We start from the raw sequence: 14,530 nt of genomic DNA, 5'->3' as shown, positions 1-14,530 counted from the left end.
CTGTCATATCTGTTGATGTAGAACGTTCTTTTTCAGCGTATAAATTGATTCTGACTGACAAGTGCCACAGTTTTTCACTAGAAAACCTAGAAAAGATTTTGGTTATTTATTGTGTAGCCAGCTATGGTCAGAATATGTGAAACTACGAATGTATCAATTAAACCATTGCCACATCTTTTTTACGGAGATATTTATCTTGCGGGAACTCAAAAATATTTGGAGTTATGTTCAACATTAATGTTGTAGATTGATGTGCTCTGTAACTGTGTAAATATTCATTTCCTTGTTTTAATGGCTAATAAGATGTTCATACTGTCAACACTGTGTATTTTAATTTATTTTTATTTTCTCTGCATCATTTTTATTAGAGCCTATTTTAGGTTTTATATAGCCTAAATGAACTATTGAAGGAGCCTATTTTAGGTGCCTAAAACACACTTTTTTACGACCTAAAAATCTGTGGTCTAGTAATAACACTTTTGCTATGTAAAATTCAATAATAATTTGAAGCAAGCTCACCTGATTAACATTTTTAACTTGTAGTGCCAGATTCAAAACTTGGCTACTCTCGTCAGTGGAGGCTACACAACTGTTTGTTGCCATAGATGTACACTGAACTGAACCCAAAACGGTTATCTCCCATGAATGTCTTACTAATCGATACCTGTAACATGTGGTAATACCAACTCAAATTTGGTACAGAAATCACTTTAAATCAAGCTACACATAATGAACATATCTTTATAAATAAAATAAACTATTACTTCTTAAATGAAAAAAGGTAGCAAATGCACAATGTTAATTGCTAAGAAGGTAGGAAGGAAAGAAGGTAGATTAGGACTTAACATCCTGTTAACATCATGGTTATTGTAGATGGAGAACAAGCTTGATGTGCTTCAAGAATTGGGAAGGAAATTGGCTATGCCATTTCAAAGAAATCATTCGACATTTGCCTGGAGTGATTTAGGGATATCACAGAAAACATAAATCAGGATGGTCATATGCAGATACAGACAGACATCCTCCCGAACTGCAATGAATACAAGTCCATTGCTGTGACATAAAATTGCCACATTATTAAGTACGTAGTTACTACTACTGAGATTCAGAAAAATTCTTAGTTAATTGTGTGTGTGTGTGTGTGTGTGTGTGTGTGTGTGTGTGTGTGTGTGTGTGTGTGAATGAAAGAACACTTCAATACCGTAGTCTGCCACTAGTCACTACAAATTCATTATGAAATGGTGATTACAGATGAGGATGTAATCTTAACTGTGACAGTAACATTGCATTCAAAAGTCCCCAAATAAATGTGATGTTTTAAATGACTACAGTAAAAAGTCTTAAGGATGAGAGACATAATGAAATATTTACATAATAATATAAAAACATATTTTACTGCTGGCAGAAAGTCTATGATTATGTCACAACTTCATACAGACAAGAAAATGGTCATTTAGTACCACAAGAAACTAATAGTATTTATTTATTTACATTTCTCCGCACAGAGTTACTGGTATGAAGACTTTTGCAAATACCATACTTATGGGCAGCAGTCTTAATAGTAATTGCAATTAATAATATTTATCAAAATTTATTACATCCACACATGTATTAGGATAACAAGAAACATTAATTTATCACATACTTAATACCACATGCCTAATTTTTATAGTAAAAACATTATTATTTATTTATAAATAACATTGGAAACATTATACACCAAGTTTGCATATACTTTATGTTAAAATGCTTCAGTGGGCTCTATTTGATACTTTAAAATGCACTGAGTGGATACAATCATGTTTCAGTTATAAATAGTAAAAAAATAAAAAAAAATTAGCTTTCATTTAAACAGCCCCTGGTCACAAGTTTCCAGTGGCTCTGGCAGTTTGTTATACCTTTTCATTCCATTAATACACTCATGTTCCGCTAAAACAGAACACTTTGAATGATTAGAGATAGGATGTTTAGTATGTTCTGCAGGATTAGCATTTCAGTCACTTTCATGCAGCATGTGTCCTGTTGCCTAGTAGGCATAGGATCTGCAATGGCCATGATAACGTGTTCCACGCATGATGGCATCAACATGCATAAAGTACAAATGGTGTCCAGTGATATAGCCATCCATGCTGCATTCACCTGGTTCTGAAGTTCATCTGTGGTGGTTGGCATTGGGTCATATCACTGCAACCTCCATTTCACCATCTCCCACACATTTTCGATTTGCGACAAGTCTGGTGATCTGGCAGGACAGGGCAAAATGCTGATACCCTGTGACACAAAGAAGGCACGTGCTAATGCAGCAACATGCAGTTGTCCATTGTCTTGCTGAAAAATTGTATCTGGGGTGTTGTGCATAAAGGATATGGCCATGGGTTGCAGGATGTCATTCACGTAGGTCACACTGGTCACAACACCCTGGACATGCACCAACTGTGATTTGTGGTTACACCCAATAGCATGCCACACTATCAGGCCTTGATTTGGCACTGTATGTCTTGTGCAAATGCAGTCACAGTGAACCCACTCCCCGTTTGTGGCGAACCAAAATGCAGCCATCATTTTCAAACAAACAAAACCTGGATTGATTCAAAAACAATGTCTGATACCATTCCTGTCCCTGGTGATGTCATTCCATACTCCACTACTGTCAGGCATGTTTCTGCACATTAGTCAAAGATAGGTGGAGAAGTGGACGATGCGCAAGTAAGCAATGTTGTAATAAATGGTGACATACTGCCACCCCTGATAGTGTACAATGTGTTCCACTGTTGCACCAGAGCCAAGGAGGATGCAGATCTGTCCTGCAATACCATTTGCACCAGATGTCGATCTTCTTGGCGGGTGTTCCGAGTGGTGCGACTTGACGCATCTCGTCGTATTCTATGGCCTTCAGTGAACCATTCTGCACATACTCGTTGCACAGCCAAAACACTTTGTCCCACACAAGCAGCAATTTCCTGGATGGATGGAACACATTCTCTCATGCCAATAATGCATCCTCTTTGAAACTCACTGATTTGATGATACGGTGCGCGCACACATCTGTGAAGCATCATGCATATCTGCTGAAGTCATACTGGTCCGTTACCTTCCGTTTATTCCGACAACAGGAGCCACAGACACATTTTACCATCAGGTGGTGTTACGCTGCAATCTTTATGTTGTCCTTGAACTGTGGGCCGACTTGGTTCAAATGCTAATCGTTTCTGCAGAACATAGTAATGTACACATCCAGTGAATATGAATGTCCTGTCTCCAGTCATTCAAGATGTTCTGTTTTTTTCTGAAGATGAGTGTACATAGGCTCCCATCAATCATTTTTAATTTTGTTTTTGTCTGAAGTACTTGAATTACACTTTGTGTTTTGGTCATGTATATCAATACATTTACTTAGTTAAGGTTGCAAAAAACTAATTAACTCATAGGTGCATGAAGAATAGATTGTGGAGTATCTGTGCTGTACAAAAGCTTCATGACAAGATTCTCTAGAGCCTAGTCTGCGTTCAATCCTGAGTATTTCTTTTTTTTGTAGCAGCAATATTCTGTTCTGCACCAGAATTCTGTATTTCCGCACAGTAGCTATTGTAGGGATAGATTGTCCCACAATATACAGTTTTCAATGTGTGCTTGGGCACCTGGCTAAGAAGTTACATATCATTACTGATTTTATACTGCACAACATTAATATGTTTAACCATCAGAGGTCTGAGTCCAGATTGACACCAAAGACTTTACAGCTGTCTGCTTCATCTGCCATTATTCCATGGACATCGTTCACACATGAGTGATGTAAGCTTCTGGTTGCAAATATTAGCTTCTAGGATTTACTTTCATTGATTAGTCTCTTATCATGGGAAGATGTACTTAATTCTAATAGCACCAGCTGACAAAAATTCACACTTAAGTTGAAGGGATGCATAATGTCATTAACACATCCCAGGAAAAGGAAAGGACCAAGAACTGAGCCCTGAGGAATTCTTTGTATCACTGCTTCACTGGAGGATTTGAAAGTTACTATCTTATTATCAATTTGATATCTAAGTTTAATATAATGTTTCAGATTCATCAGTTACTTGGCTAGAAGTATCACTGACACATTATTGATACCATATGGCCTCATTTTCCTTAGAATAAGCCAATGTTTTACATAATTAAAAGATTTTCTCAGGTCAAGAAATATTACAAAATATGTGTACTCTGTTCTCTACAACAGTATGCTTCATGGAAGAATATGGTAATAGCAGTGGTTGCACTTGGCTATTTCTTCTATCTATACTGAAATTCAGTAAGCATTTTGTGTCTAGAGTGGAAGGCAGCAAGCTGAGATAGGATGCTATTATTTTACTGAAGGTGGGCTTAGTGACATTGTTCTATAATTTGAAACTTTCTCCTTACTTCCCTTTTCATACATCTTACTCATTTTTAAGACATTTGGATATAAGTTTTCTCTAATACTGCTGTTCATAGGATAGGTTTTGATAAATTGCCACTAAATTATCAATGCTGTTTGTCAGTATTGAACTCCTGGGCTACATATGCTGGAGAGATTCTTATGAAAACTCGTTTTTAAAGTACAGCCTAAAATTTTACATGTATAAGTTGTTTCTGATGTAACATAACAAACACTTTTGATGGCAACATAAGATTGCTCTATTCATATTAGCCATTTTACTTATATACAGCTCTCATTGTGCAATTCAAATTTTCACTTTTGGTTTCCGTTTTAGAAATTATGCTACGACCACAAACATTTATTGAGTGTCAAACCCACCTCTTATCCACAGGGGCATAGTAAGTTATGTGGGAATAATTTCCATGAATTGACCCCGCCAAGCCTGGTGGAGAGAAACGTTCACCTTAATTTTTATACCCTTTCTTTAAAGCTTTGACGCAAATTATGTATTTTGATTTAAGCATGGGGTCAAAATACCTTGACTGTAACTAGTTTTGCTTAAAAGACAGTGTTTTAATTACTATCAATTAATTAAACCATCTGTAAGAATAGATTGATAATTCCTGTAATACTTTGCCTGGACTAAATCCAACTTCAGTTTTGTAATCCTCCAGAATTGTTTGATGCATATCACAATATGAGGGGGGAAGTGGGGTGGTCAAAAAGATTCTAGCCTAACAAATAAAGAATGACAGAAATTTCATAATACCAATTTATTTTTCAATACACTTGCAGGCACACTCAGATAACTTCTGCAAACTATTCAAATAAAAGGGCTTTGATTTCGAGTCCAACCAAGCATTCACAGCATCAATCACTGAATCATCATTGTCAAATCATCTTCTTTTAAGGTATGGGAAAAGAAAAAAGTCTGATGGAGCCAAATCTGGAGAACATGACAGATGACAACGATTTGAACCCATGGTCATGCAGAGTTTCAAGTGTTGTGAGGGCTTTGTGCACCGGTGCGTTGTCCCGATGCAAAAGAGCTCCACATACCAATTTTCTGTGCCATTTTTTCTTTCTCTCTTCTCCCAAATGGCGCAGAAGGATGCAATAGTATGATGCATTGAGAGAGATGCCCTTTTGCAAGTAACCCACAATAATTACCCTTTCTGCATCCCAGAAGACCAATGATATCACGTTACCAGCTGATTTTTGCACCTGGAATTTTTACGGGTTAGGGGATGAAGGTGGTTTCCAGTTTTGTGACTTGTTTTGTCTCAGGATCAAAGTGGTGAATCCACGTTTTGTCCATTGTCACATACCTTGCAAGAAAGCTGTCTTCATCCATTTCAAATTGGCAGACAATTTCTTCACAACACCGCACACACTCCCGTGTCTGATTTGCATTCAAGTCTTTCGGGACCCACTGAGATGAAACTTTCCACATTCCCAAAATATCCACAACACTGTCATGAGCACAACCATGGGAGATTCCAAATGTGGTTCCAATGTGCTGCAACATCGTTCGATGACCCTGCAAAATCGTATCGTGAATTGCAGTCACTGTTTCATCAGTGGCAACAGTGACAGGCCTTCCACTCCTTGGCGCATCTTCCTCACTTGTTCTTCCATGTTGAACACCCAGTTTTTCACTGTTGCATAAGGCGCAGCACTGTCCTTAAGCGTATTCCGCATGTCCCCTGCAATTTCCTTTGGTGTCATTCCCTTCCAATGAAGATATTCAATAAGAGCATGGTTCTTGATTCTCTTGATATTCACCATTTTGCTTTCACTGTGGTATACAATGCATCCTACAGGCAAAAGTAACGAAGATGGAGCCATCAAATTTGACTTGCACATCCACAAAGGGTCACCACAAATGTAGCTGGTGGTGTTTGTGTGAGACATTACGGTAACTAGGGCTCTTTTCAACTGCCCCAAGTAATATTGTCTGATTTTTATCTTCACATTTTTCTAGCAATTTTTGTTTTTGTATATTTTCAGACCTTCCACCCCGCTTTTTAATTCAGCTCAATCAAAATATTATAAACATGATTTGCATGTATACAGAACTGGCAATTTTTGAGATGTTACCAACAGTCAGTTGGATGGGCTTAATTCCTTTTTAGAAACCATCAGCAAAATTAGAATTATATGAATCTTAATTTGAATCAGAAGACCACTGTAATTCTGATGTAAAACTCAAAGTATGCCTGAACAATTTCATCACAAGTCACCATGTCGAAAGCACATCCCTCAGCTGGAGACAGCAGTTTTGGCACAATATGAGTAGCAACCAAACATTTTGACAGCTACAGATGTGCATATTTTCAGGATAGCATGATATTTTCATCTTCTTTTTGCTTGGTATGAAAGTTGCAACACTGATTGCAGCAATATATTTAATTATATCTTATTTGTATTGCTAGTTTTGCTTGGGAACCAACCACAACTAACATTCCAAAGTTAAATGAAGCTGTGGACCTGCAACCCTCGACAAAAATTGACCCAACCAAGAAAAGATTATCCACAGAGGTTGCGGAATTGGGATTTTACATTATTAGCGACGCCTTGTAGTAATGCTGTGTCAAATGAATGTAGCTGGACCTGAAAGTAAGGGGTTCAGTTATTTCATTTGCACATTTCTTTACCATCATACTTGAGATACCATCCATCCAGATGAGTATTTGCTCTAATTTTTGTGTTGCTTGAGCCTGACACAATGTGGAATTTTATATGGTCTCAGCCTGCAAGTCTATAATGGGGCTGATTGGTCAAAAGGAGAGATCAAGTACTTATTGATCAAATTACATATTCCATTTGCACCTTTTACTAAGTTGTCCTCAAGCCTAATGTTGGCTGGTTTACTGCACATCTTACTGATAGTTATTCAGTGTTTATTGATCAGTCTCCAGGATGTCTTACTTATGTTTGGATGCACTATGGCATCGCTGTTTTGGCCGTAGGGCTAAATACTGGCCCATCCAACCGGTTAGCCTGCTTAGTTTATAATAAAATGCACAAATGATACCTCCTATGCTGGGATGCCAATGATTGCATTTGTAGGTCAAGTAATACAGAAAATCTTTTAAACACACTGTATGCCAAGACAAGACTCATGAAAAAGTGAATAAGACTCTTAATGACTAGTCACATTGTAATCTCCCCACGGAAAATTACCCTCTACCACGCAATAATTAATAATGGTCAATCAAATCATCCACATTTATTTACGTTTGAAAAGTATCCGAGCAGATTTTCTAGTAATATATGCGCCGACAGCTCGTCGACGCCAAGGTATTTTTCTAGTACGTTTATTCTTTGGAACAATAGAGGTACAGAGATGTATGCTCCATGGTCATTATAGAGAGAGAGAGGGAAAGGAACAGCTTCGGAAAGTATCGGCTGGAAGATTTTCGGATTGCTAAAGGAGATTTTATTTACTCTTCTTCGCGCTAAAGCGAGACAGGAAAGTTTGTGCCGCTAGCGTGGTAGATAAAGAGAAAGAAGGACTTGTAAAAGTAAATTGCATGAGACTTAAAATCCACGGAAACGGAACATGTACGGAAATGGATTCAATATACAATTTTCCTCAGAAATAAGGTTTGTGACCATTTTATTCTAGAGTGAATGACGAATGCGTTCTCTGTCTGTATCATTGATGATTGTCTGGGCCCTGTACTTAATTGGGAAGTTTCAGCTGTGACGAAGAGAGCCTGCAATCTCTGAGTTTTATTGAAATCGTCCAAAAAGGCTTCGTCCACATCTGAAATTTTAGATCTGTCGTAAACTGAACAAAGTGTTCAAACGATCGATTTTCCCAACTGAATGCAGCGCTTAATAATAATAACGTATATAAAGATCTTTTCTAGCAAGCCAGCCGCTGAATATTAAGATGAAGGGCTCCACCAGAGATTCTACTAGGCTGATTTCATGTAACTTATATTTGAACTGTACACAGATAAAGGACAGAGAGAGAGAGAGAGAGAGAGAGAGAGAGAGAGAGAGAGAGAGAGAGAGCGAATGGAATTCTAGAAGTTACTCAGAATCCGCCCATTAGCATAATTTTTTTGTCTGTCTTTGCACGGATAAGCCTGATAAGAAAACCTAAGCCCTTGACTTTATTGTACAGAATTGTGTGCGAGGGTGAGAGAGCGATAAAGGCGACAGATACATTTCTGTACAGACAAAACATTACACCAAGTTAGCGGCTAGCTGCATTAACACACACACACATAGACTTTCATCAAAACCAAAGCAGTAAGAGAATTCATTAGAACCATCCCAGCATAACTCACAGAGTAAAGATTAACAAATAAATTGCTATAAACTAGGAGTAAACAGTATTGAGTTAATAGATAAAACACAGTACTCATGGCAGCTGGCATGGAACTAATTTTACATAACGAAATCTAACACTTGTGGCACGATACTTGTGTGAAACACTTGCACACTACAGTGTACAGAACTGCTGGGTTGCTAAAACAGCCCCCTTAGCAGAGTGCCACCCAGGAAGCCAGGAAGTGTGTGAGGAGCTGGGTGCTGGTCCCCTGGATCTGAGGTGGCCATTGCTGGTGTCATAGTTGCTGTTGCTGGACCAGGTGTTGGGAGAGGCTGCATCTGTCAAGTCTCAGTGGGGTGTGGCTCACTGAAAACATATGCCAGGATGAACCTGTCTATTATGATGGCAGTGTGTTTGCCATTGACCAGAATGTTCCATGGTGCGACCTCCCTTCTTGACAACATGATGCAGCCTTGTGTATGGATGTTGCAGGGCTGGTTTGACACCATCAGTATGCAACATCATGAGTGTGCACATACTGTGATCTTTGTGGACAAACGTGGTGACAGTTCCCTGTCTGGATGCCTGTGGTGGTCAGATCTTTTTGACATGATCTCTAAGGTAACCAATGAAGGTAGATGGTTCTGTATCAGGCTGCAAAGCCACATCTACAAATTCGCCAGGTACTATTAGTGATTCTCCATACACGATTCCTGCAGAGGAACCAGTTTGTATGCATTCTGTAGGCTAGGTACAACCACTGGCAGAGTTCCTGTCCACCCAGTGGTGTGGCACATTAGAGCTGCTTTTAGTGTTCAGTGCCAACACTCTATCATTACATTGCTGGCCTGGTGGTAGCTGGTTGTTTTGTGATGAGTCATGCTACAGAATGCTGCGATTTTAGTGAACAATTCTGCTTTGAACTGCTTGCCACAATCTGCTGTAATATGCTGAGGACAGCTGAAACATGATAACCAGTTCAGCATACAGGCATGTGCCAAAGTTTCCGCATAGATTTGTCCACAGTTGCTACTTCTGGCCAATGTATGAACAGGTCAGTCATTGCCAGCAGGTACTGTTGACCATCATTTGATGATAGTAGGGGCTCATGATGTCCATGTGCACATGAGTGAAATGTGGTAGTGTTGGGAAAGTTGCTGATCAGTGCATGTATATGCCTGCTAACCTCGTAACGCTGACGCTGTACACAACATCATGTGCACTCATGGCAGTCTTTCTTCATTCCTGGACACAAGAAGTGATCTATGATGAGGCATAACATAGATCACACACCAAGGTGACACAGGTTGTGGAAATATTCAAAGGCCTTCTTCCAAAATCCTGCTGGTAAAAATTGCCATGGCTTTACTGTTGACACGCACAATATAACTAGATGCCTGTGCCAGGAATGTTGACTAACTGCAACTCTAATGATGATACTGTTTCTCGCAACAGCTCTTGCAGTTCCTGGTCAGTACGTTGTGCTTCTGTAATGCGTAGGGTGGAGACACTGCTGACCCAGGAGGGACAGTCTGCTACTACATTCTCAATCCTGGATGTGTCGAATGTTGATGCTAAATTGTGTAATAAACAGAAGCTGGCTATGCTGCCACAGTGAACAGTTGATGTTTTGCCAAAATCCATGTGTGAGCCACTTGTAGTCGGTAAAGATTGTGAACTCTAAAGTATTTGACTGCCTCGTATATCACTAACAGTTCATGGTCATAAGTGGTACACTTCTGTTGATATGTTGCCAGTTTCTGCGAGAAAATGCTAGAGGCTGCCACACATCATTGTTATGTTGCTGCAACACAACATCTACGGCAGTCTGGCTCACATCTTCCACTAATGCTCTGTCCAAGTTACTGCTGCATTCCTTTTACATTTTGGACCTGCGAACACAGCTGTCGATGATTCTTGAATTTCTGCTACTCGTGGTAGATGCCGATGAAACAAAATTAGAATCCCTAGCAATTCTTGCAGCTCCATAACTGTGGGGATCTTCAAAATGGCTTCCACTTCGTAGGTAGTGGTAAGGAGAGGAAAAATCGATTTCTGGCTGACCAAAAATACATTTTGCTGTGTTCAGAACAACACCATATTCGTTCAGCCATTTTAAAACTTCTGACTGGCAATGTTGTTCTGTTGAGGCTAGAATACCAGTATGTCATCAAGGTAAGCAAAACAGAGTGGCATGTCTCGCAACATGCAATTGATAAATCTTAGCCATGTCTGCACTGCACTCCTGAGGCTAAACATCAGGAATTTGCTTTCAAACAGACCAAATGGTGTAATTATGACCATCTTCAGGATGTCTTCCTTAGCAAATGGTATCTGCATATATGCCTTTGCACAGTCCAACACACTGTACAGGCAGGCACCACTCAACTCAAAGTTGTAACTGCGGAGTAGCAGCACTGGATAATAATCTGGCACTGTACAGGTGTTAAGCACTCTATAGTCACCGCAAGGGCACCATGAACCTTACTTCCTTGGTACTAGATACAGCAATGACGACCTAGGACAACTGGATGGTCACATGATGCCCTCTTGAATCATGCTGTCAAATTCTGTCTTTGCAACTGCTAAGCGATCTGGAGTTAACCCTCACAGCCTACACCCCAGTGGGGATCCCTCAGGAGTGTTTACATAGTGCTTGGTGTTAGGCTTCACATTTTTAGGCATACCAGACAGTCTTGTAACTGCAGGAAAACATTGTTCAAAGTAGTTGCAGTGTACTCCCCAGCTGTGGCTTTAATCATTTTGTCAAATTGGGTCAATGCCTGGTGCTGGAAGAACACAGCCGTTAGTCCGGTGGTTCAGTTGACCAAGGTACTTCACATTTTTAGGCATACCAGACGGTCTTGTAAGTGCAGGAAAACATTGTTCAAAGTAGGTGCAGTGTACTCCCCAGCTGTGGCTTTAATCATTTTGTCAAATTGGGTCAATGCCTGGTGCTGGAAGAACACAGCCGTTAGTCCAGTGGTTCAGTTGACCAAGGTATGTTTTGGTGATATCAGGCAGAAGGTTGTAATATGCCAGGAAGTCTGCTCTAATTATTAGCTCTGTGACATCTGTGATTGTGAATTTCCACACAAATGCTCACCATAGGTCTTGATCCAGCTCAAATCGGTGTGTGCCATATGTCACAATAGAATAATTGTTAGTGGCAGCTAGAAAGAAAGACATACACAGCCTACAATAATGCAGCACTGTTCATGGGAAGATACACTCATTGGTACCAGTGTCAACTAGGCATTTATGACCTTTTCAGCGATCACTCACAAACAGATGCTGTGACTCAGATCAGCAATTGGATGAAGCATCTACATCCAACTGGCAGTGGCATTTGGGGATGCACAGAGTCTGGTACAGCAATGTGCTCGATTGCCAAAATCAGCTATGGTACCAACATACATCCTGCTGCATTTCCATTCGAAGAGTCTACGATATACTGCATGAACACTTCAGGAATCAGCATTGGCCATGGCCGCTGTTGGTGATATGGCGAGATAACAGCTGCCTGATCTGTGTCAGCACACCCATCTTTGCTGTCAGAACACTGTAGTCAGCGCGTGATACTGTGGCAGACGCCCTTCACACTAAACAGTTGTTACACTGATAAGCAGGGGTAATACAGTGTCTTGCACCTTGTCTGCTAGCTCTGCCACTGTGTCTAAAAGGCATTTCAGATTGCAATGCACTGATTTGCTTTAATGACAGGTGCCAAATGACTATTCCAAATAGTTCTTAGCAGGCTATCTGCTACTGTGCCAGCATTGATCTTGCTTTGCAAGTGGTGCAAGGGCTGGGATAGTTTGCAATCCCTGAAGTTGTCCTGTGTCAGGACATGGCACAGGAGTGCTTCTTGTGAAGCAGATACACAAAGCATTATCTTTGCTTTGAGACGGTTATACAAACCACACTCTGGGAGTGAATTTAACACATCTCTCACTTCAGCCACGTACTGAAGGTCAAGATGGCTCACAACCAATGTGAACATGGTGGCGTCAGTAGTTATTCCTCAATAAAAGAATCTGGCTTCAACTTGAGCAAACCAAGAAACTGGGTTGTGAGGCCAAAAGGATGGTTATCATACAGTGAGCCTGAACACAGCACGGTTAGTCATTGCTAAATTTCCCATCATGATGCAGTAGTACTTCATCCAATTTCTGTGTCAGGAGGGTGTAAACCACATCGGGGGCACCAATTTGGCTGCAGAGCCAAATACTGGCCCATCTGATTGGTTAGCCAGCTTAGTTTATGGTAAATAACACGCAAACGATATCTCCTTTGCTACAATGACAATAACATTACTCGTTCACAGGTCAAGTAATACAGAATGTCTTTTAGACACAGTGTACGCCAAGACAAGACTCTTGAGACAACATAAAGTGAGACTCTTGTTAACTGGTTGCTGTGGACTGAGCACAATCAAAGAACTCAGCATAGATAAACACAAACATATACATTGCTATAAGCTAAGAGTAAACAGCACAGAAGTAATAGACAAAATGCAATGCTCCTGGCATCCAGCATGGAACTAATTTGAGAGTGTGAAATCTAACGTTCACAGCACAACATACATGTGAAAAGCTGGTGCAAGCAATGTACAGTACTGCTAGCCGCGGTTGCTACACTGCTTGTCTGTTTCCTTAAATGTAAGAGGTCTGTCTTAAATATTTTTTTTAGCTTGATTGTTCTTTTCCTTAAAGCTTGATTGTTCTTTTCCTTAAATATATTAGCTTTGTTTTTTGACCCTTTCCTTATTTTTGTTATTCTATTCTCAACATTCCATTGTTGGTTGCTTTGTTTCTTAACAGACAAGATCACAATATTATACCTTTTCTTAATTAGGCTAGGTGGAAGTTTCAGTTTAGTACTACCCTCACTGTCAAAGTGTGTTAGTTCCCAGGCTATTCATTTTATGAAACAGTAGTAGCCAAAATAGCAGAACACAGTTCTATAATTTGACAGTCGGCAACAGAAACCAAAACATTGCATTAAAACAAGTGTTCAGTGCATAGTGCTGTGGAATGTGGAAAAAACCGCAAATTGGCGTTCACAAGAAGAACAACAACACCAAAAATGCAACAGGAGCGTAATATGTAAGAAATTGTCCACGCAACCTGTAAGTACAGTTCAAAACATTACTACTTAATAGGAAATACCAACCACCAGAACTGTTTATAACCTATAGGTACAATGACAAAAATGTAAATAAAATAGCTAACATATGTACATATTCCAGGCCACTGATGATGCCTTGCAGAAAATAAAGGCGAAACGCGTATGGCACTAAAATTGTGTTTTATTCAGTTGCTGTCAGACGGTCCATAAGTAAAAATTATCAGTATACCGTAATATTACACGCAACTGAGGAAGGCAGGACTATAAAAGTTGAAGATGCCAATATTAATCCCATTTGCTTCCAGACCCTGTACCCTGACAAATGGAGCCCAACTTCTCCTCTGCTAGCTCATTTTTGAAGGTGCTGATGTTGGCACCAATCAGAATCTGTTTGTACTCAACCTTTCAGTTGTTGAAAAAGGAGAGCTTCAGTACTCTAACAACTGACAATAATGATTATTTTACTTGTGTCTGACTATGTTACTCCAGTGTCAGAGCTTACTACATTTGTGATATGTTCAGGAGACACCAGAAGGTTTAGATTGGTTATATAATGGTAAGAAAGAGATTTTGATACTAAATTTTGAATTGTAAAACATTATCAGGGGCAAGTGTGGGCTCTGATGATAGTATGTTGATTACAGACTGCAGGTTAAAACTGAAGAAATTGCAAAAAGGTAGAAAATTAAGGAGATGAGACTTGAATAAGTTGAAAG

The 14,530-nt window shown here is 39.7% G+C and overlaps 1 protein-coding gene across 3 annotated transcripts in view; it reads right to left on the bottom strand.

Moving 5' to 3' along the window:
* The window catches only part of LOC126191356 (trafficking protein particle complex subunit 8), a 313,324-nt gene that overhangs the window by 79,931 nt on the left and 218,863 nt on the right, over positions 1-14,530 (bottom strand). For all 3 annotated transcript variants that reach the window (XM_049932196.1, XM_049932197.1, XM_049932199.1), the window contains one exon: positions 520-664. In XM_049932196.1, the coding sequence (XP_049788153.1) occupies positions 520-664 (145 nt within the window). The remainder of the gene's footprint in view (positions 1-519; positions 665-14,530) is intronic.

The sequence above is a fragment of the Schistocerca cancellata genome, chromosome 6, assembly GCF_023864275.1.
Source record: "Schistocerca cancellata isolate TAMUIC-IGC-003103 chromosome 6, iqSchCanc2.1, whole genome shotgun sequence".
Classification (NCBI taxonomy): Eukaryota; Metazoa; Arthropoda; class Insecta; order Orthoptera; family Acrididae; genus Schistocerca; species Schistocerca cancellata.
The sequence above is the reverse complement of the archived record's forward strand: the minus strand, read 5'-3'. Positions and strand labels throughout refer to the sequence as shown.